The sequence below is a fragment of the Abrus precatorius genome, unplaced genomic scaffold (genome assembly GCF_003935025.1).
Source record: "Abrus precatorius isolate BTA unplaced genomic scaffold, Abrus_2018 Scaffold9, whole genome shotgun sequence".
Taxonomy (NCBI): Eukaryota; Viridiplantae; Streptophyta; class Magnoliopsida; order Fabales; family Fabaceae; genus Abrus; species Abrus precatorius.
Genome location: NW_020874439.1, coordinates 5106296 through 5112679, shown reverse-complemented (window position 1 = coordinate 5112679; position 6384 = coordinate 5106296). Strand labels below are relative to the sequence as shown.

Genomic DNA, 6384 nt, shown 5'->3' with positions numbered 1-6384 from the left:
ATATATCTAAATATTTATTAGTTTAATAATATATATATATATATATTATTAATAAATTCAAATATATGCAAATATTCTGTTGATATGTATTGTTAATTTCATGCAGAGATGTAATGGGTTAGAGTACTCCTTGTACTCATATTTTATCTTTAATAAAATGTTAATCCTTCACAAAAAAAATAATATATATATATATATATATGCAAATATAATGTTGTATTAGTTATTATAAAATTTAAATATTTTTTAATATAATAATTTAATAATAATATAAAAAATATTTATTGTATATTTTTGCCAAATTTTAAACTAGTTTTAAACCAAATCTAAATTTTAAAATAAAATATAAATTATTTTTTAAATAAATTAAAATGGATTAGTTTATAATCCATATAATTGGATTTTAAATGGATTTAGATTGATTTTTTGAAAATCCAGTCACCCTTAATTGGAGGTCATGTAACTGCTGCTTCAGAAAGTTTAATGAAAAATAAATTCAACATTCTGCTAGAACCCACCCGCCCATTACCACTCATGGGGTTAGATGTTTCACGAGGTTGTCCAAATGCTAGTATTGAGGTACTTTTGGAGGCATGGAGGGGCACTTAGTTCGAGGCCACATGTGGTTAGCAGTTGGGTGCTTCAAGGGCCTTCGACAATAAATAAAGATGGCCGTGTTAAAATTTTCCCTTTAGGAACCATATAAGATTTCAAATAAAACTCAAGAACCATTACGTTAAATTATTGAATGGAGATAGGAGGTTTTAGGATTATGATAAGTCTGTAATTAGGCTCTCTTTTACAGCCCATTTAGTCATATTTGATATTTATTTTAATTTGATTTTACACTAATTTATTTATTAATTATGCAGTTTGATATAAAAAGGTCGCGAGTAAATTTCTGGTGCATTTTGGGCCTAAATGAATGGACTTAAAAGCCTCATAGCAGTAAGCACGCCCAGTGAAGCACTGGGGTGCTTCGACGTAATGCACGACTGTGCTGCATGATGGTGCACAGCCGTGCTTGTTTGTGGAAGTCACTCTTAGCAATTTTAAAGGAGTTCAGATTCTATAAATAGGAGGAAGAAGGCCTCATGGAATCATCTTTTGGCTGAGCACGAATTTACACATAACCTTCCGTTCGAGATCTCGGATCATTTCCACCCTTTTTGTACGGATCGTTAGCACACTCTTGGCGGGACTTAGAGCTTCAAGTGACCATACTTGAAGATCGAAGATTCATCTCATATTCTAGTTTGCTATATCTCTTTATTATGGATATGTTATTGATTGTTTTAGCGCTTTCTTTCTACATGAGTAACTAAATCCATAGCTAGGGCTATAGGGATTATTGTTTATGGAATTATGGAATTTTGATATTTGAATCTCAATTTGATTTCCGTTTCGTGATTAGAATTTATCTTATTGCTTCTCACTCTTAACTCTAATTAATTACATCGTCAGGCGATCGTACCTCGATTGCTTAATAGATTTATAGGATAAAACGAGATGAAAGATTAGGTAGACCAAACCAATCTTCTTCTTCTAATCGTTATTGAATTAACAAGTTCATAGGATCCTTAAGCTTTTTTAAATTGATATCTTGCATGACTATTGGGAATGTTAATTTAGAGAAAAGAATATTAATATTGCATGACCATTGAATATTAATAGTATTCGTATGAATAATTAATAATCACAAGGAAATCGGATTTAGATCTAAATAGAAAAATAACATAAAGGATTGAACGAGAAGACTCATATGCCCTAGGTTTTTCTCTGATAAGTGTAACCAAGACGTGCTTTATGTTTCTTGCTCTTAGTTTTATAATTGATTTTCTAAATTCTAGTGTTGATTATTCTCGCATATTTGAAGCTCAAACAATTAAATTAGAAAATTCTTAGTAATTGGTAAACAATCCTTGTGGGACGATAATTCGGGAACTTAATTTAAGAACCCCTTTATTACCTCTCGATGGGTACACTTTCCCTCCAAATAAGTTTTTGGCGCCGTTGCTGGGGATTGCTTTTTCAATATTAAAAAAATCTCGAATTTAATTGATTTGAGTAATTTGTGTTTTGTTTTATTTTAATTCTGTTTTGTTTTGTTCAATATTTTTATAATTTTCATATTTATTTTATTTTCCTTTTTTCATAATTACTTTTGATGTATGCTCCCTCGTTCTAAGTGATCTACAACTTATTTGTTTGATCCGGAGATTGAGAGAACAACACGTAGACAACAAAAACAAGTGAGAGAGCAAAGAATGGCAGAGGGAATGAGATCGATCAAAGACTACATGACACCCAATGCCAGACGCACTCTTGGAAGCATCGTGGCACCTAATGTGGAGGCAAACAATTTTGAGTTGAAACTAGCACTCATAACCATGGTTCAGAACTCCATACAGTTTGGGGCATGCCTAACGAAGATCCCAATCTGCATCTGACAAAGTTCCTCTGATTGACGGACACCATAAAATACAACGGAGTCTCCAATGATGCTATTCGACTCCGCCTGTTCCCATTCTCAGTGTAAGAGAGGGTGAATGCATGATTTTCCTCACTCTCAGCCAATTCCATCACAACTTGGGAGGATCTCACTCAACAGTTCTTGGGAAAGTACTTTCTTCCATCAAGATCTTCCAAGATGATGACAGAAATATGTTGCTTCCAATAGTATGGGACAGAATCACTATTCGAGGCGTGGGAGTGATTCAGAGAATTGTTGATAAGATGCCCACACCATGATTTTCCAACTTGGAGGCAGGTGCAATTCTTTTACAGTGGCCTATCCATCCATAATAGGGCCACAATTGATGCCGCCGCAGGAGGCTCTCTTATAAGGAAAGACACAGATGACGCATACAGATTGATAGATGAAATGGCATCCGCTAGCTTTCAGTGGCACAGAACTGACACATACAACCACAAAAGAAAGGAAGTTGCACCAGTCTATCAAGCGGAGGGTAGCAACCCCCTATTAAGCCAAATGACAACTCTCACAAAGCAACTAAAGTGCTTAATGAGAGCACAAGATCAACCAACAAAGTCGGTGCATAATACAGAGTTTGATTAGGAGGAGGCAAATTTTATGGGTAATAATTATAACCCAGGATGGCGCAATAGCAATACAACTCCTTGGGGAAGCCGCCAAGGAAATCAAAATGCGCCCTATCGAGCCCCCCATGTGCAAAATCAAGGAGAGAAGATAGAAAGAAAAGAAACTCCCAGATTTCAATCCAATTTTCAAGAACAGATGATGCAATATGTGTATAGCTCTGACAAGAGAATAGCAAAACTTGAGACTTAGATGGAACAACAGATTGAGAGGAAAGATAAGAGGTTTGCAGAAATAAGAGATGAGATGAGGACTCGGTCTTCAAAGCTTGAATCCCAGTTGGAGCAAATCACTAGTCTCCTCAGTCAAAGAGCACTAGGAGCACTACCATCCCAACCAGAACCGAATCCAAGGGAACAAGCTAAGGCAATTACTTTAAGAAGTGGGAAAAACTTGAATGGAATGCAAACACATAAGTCATGCACGCCTGTGCTTGTTGATTAGCATGCCCTTGCATCACCCTGCACTCCCATGCTGACTGAAAAAGAACGGTCATGCTTTGAACAGCATGCCCACGCAGACAATGAAGGCACGGCCGTGCTAGTACCAAGCAAGGTCGTGCTAACAGAAGACACGGCCATGCTAGATGATGAGCAAGGCCATGCTTGCCACTCAGATACGAAAAAGGAAATAAGGGAAGATGCATCAGTGATACCAAGGATGAAAGTTCCATTTCCACAATGGTTGATGAGTAACCAGAGAGACTCTCAGTTCAATAAGTTTCTTGGGATCCTCAGAAAGCTCCACACCAATATCCCTTTTGTTGAAGCCATCTCACAGATGCCTAAATATGCTAAATTCCTCAAGGAGATGCTAAGCAACAAGAAGAAATTGGAAGAATTTTAGACAGTCAGATTGAATGAGGAGTGCTTAGCAATATTACTAAGGAAGCTAGCACCTAAGCTTAAGGATCCAAGGGATTTTACGATTCCATGCACTATAGGAAACTCTTATTTTAATAAAGCGCTCTGTGATTTAGGCGCGAGTATTAATTTAATGCCATTTTCTGTGTTTAGAAGGTTGGGTATGCAAGAACCCAAGCCAACTTCAATTTCTCTGCAGCTTGTTAATCACTTGATAACATATCCTAGGGGCATAGTGGAGGATGTCCTGGTCAAGGTAGATAAGTTCATATTCCCTGCAGATTTCATTGTCCTTGACATGGAAGAGGATGATGAAGTACCCATCATACTAGGAAGGTCTTTCCTAGCCATAGGAAGAACGATAATAGATGTTCAGCAGGGATGCTTACATTAAGATTGAATGATGAGGAAGTAGTATTTAAAGTTTTTAATTCACTCAAGCATCCCTCCACTTTTGATTCATGTAATTTTGTGACAACTGCAGATGCTACATCCCTCTCCCTGAATGTGCCACATGTACAAGATGAATTAATAAAAGATGCATTGGAGAGGATACTTACATTGGAAATGAGGGATCTATATGACATTGAAGAAATAATAGATGAGATCTTAGCATTGAACAGTGGGGTGCCTGGAAGATGGTTCGGGCAAAGGATATTTGAAGATCTAGGAGAACACTCCCGGAAAAAAACCAAGCCATCAGTCGAAGAACCTCCTAAACTAGAACTCAAACCTCTTCCCTCGAATCTTAAATATGCCTTTTTACATCCTCCATCTCACTTACCTGTAATTATTTCTACCAATTTGACAGGTAGCATTGAGGAAAAGCTTCTGAGAGTACTAAGAGAGAACAAGGAGGCTTTCGGGTGGAGCATCAATGATATTAAGGGCATCAGTCCTTCCATATGCACTCATAAAATTTACCTGGAGGAGGAGTTCAAAACAAAAGTGCAACCTCAGAGGCGATTAAATCCCAATCTCAAAGAAGTAGTGAAAAATGAGGTAATTAAGTTGTTAGATGCTGATATCATATTCCCAATCTCTGATAGCCCTTGGATAAGTTTTGTGCAAGTTGTACCAAAGAAATGAGGGACTACTGTTATGCAGAATGAGCAATAGGAGCTCATCGCCGTCAGAAAGGTAACCAGATGGAGGATGTGTATTGACTACAGGAAGCTTAACGAATCCACTAGAAAGGATCATTTCCCTCTACCCTTTATTGATCAGATGTTAGAGTAGTTAGCTGGGCATGAATATTATTGTTGTTTAGATGGCTATTTTGGTTATATGCAAATACCCGTAGCTCTTGAAGATCAAGAAAAAACTACTTTTACATGCCCCTATGGTACATTTGCATATAAACGAATGTCATTTGGATTATGTAATGCCCCCGCAACCTTTCAAAGGTGTATGATGGCTTTATTTTTAGATTTGTTAGAGCATTTTATTGAAATCTTTATGGATGATTTTTCTGTATATGGCACCACATTTGATAGTTGTGTACATATCTTGAATTTAGTCTTACAGAGATACAGGAAAGCCAATTTGATTTTAAATTAGGAGAAGTGCTAGTTTATGGTTGATGAATGCATTGTTTTGGGACACAAGGTGTCAGGAAAAGGTATTGAAGTAGACCCTACCAAGATTGAGATTATTTCTAAACTACCTCCCCCTACAAGTGTCAAGGCAATCAGGTGTTTTCAAGGGCATGTTGGGTTCTATAGGAGGTTTATACAAAACTTCTCAAAAAGAGCAAAACCCCTTTCTGAATTATTGGCTAAAGATGTAGAGTTTAAATGTGATGAAGCATGTTTATCTGCTTTCATGAAATTAAAAGAGAAATTAACAATTGCTCCTGTGATTGTGGCCCTTGACTAGTCTTTACCTTTTGAGCTAATGTGTGATGCTAGTGATGCAGTTGTGGGAGCAGTTTTAGGACAAAGGCGAGATAAGGTGTTTCAGGCTATTTAGTATGCAAGTAAAACCTTGGACGATGCTCAGCGTAATTACACCGTTACAGAAAAGGGATTACTTATTGTTATCTTTGCATTTGATAAATTTCGTTCTTATTTGATAATGTCCAGAGTTGTTGTCTTTACTGACCATTCTGCCATCAAGTATTTGTTGTCAAAACAGGATGCTAAACCAAGGATTATACGGTGGATTCTTCTCCTCCAAGAGTTTGATGTAGAAATTAGAGACAAGAAAAGGAGTGAGAATGTTGTAGCAGATCATTTGTCTCAATTAGATGCTTCAGTAAGGGAACCCACGATGAAGGAGATCAAGGATTCTTTTCCTAATGAGAGGCTCCTCGCAATCTCTAAGTTACCTTGGTATGCGGATTTTGTAAACTATCTGACAAGTAATGTAACTCCTAAACTACTTGACAAGCATAGGCTT

General features: G+C 36.9%; 1 protein-coding gene and 1 non-coding gene across 2 annotated transcripts; one reads left to right on the top strand and one right to left on the bottom strand.

Moving 5' to 3' along the window:
• Nucleotides 1-2647: 2647 nt before the first annotated feature.
• LOC113851719 lies at nucleotides 2648-2754 on the bottom strand. Its single transcript, XR_003502287.1, has one exon. It is a non-coding gene; the product is annotated as a small nucleolar RNA R71 (small nucleolar RNA).
• Nucleotides 2755-3313: 559 nt separating this feature from the next.
• LOC113850641 lies at nucleotides 3314-3967 on the top strand. Its single transcript, XM_027481217.1, has 2 exons — nucleotides 3314-3487; nucleotides 3566-3967. Exons 1-2 carry the CDS (start codon nucleotides 3314-3316, stop codon nucleotides 3965-3967), a joined length of 576 nt encoding a protein of 191 aa, XP_027337018.1.
• Nucleotides 3968-6384: the final 2417 nt, after the last annotated feature.

What these genes read in the sequence shown, in the direction of transcription:
- LOC113850641 (XM_027481217.1), top strand. Translation starts at nt 3,314, where the DNA reads ATGGAACAACAGATTGAGAGGAAAGATAAGAGGTTTGCAGAAATAAGA. An exon ending in ATCCAAGGGAACAAGCTAAG is followed by an intron (nt 3,488 to 3,565) that starts GCAATTACTTTA and finishes CTTGTTGATTAG; the next exon opens with CATGCCCTTGCATCACCCTG.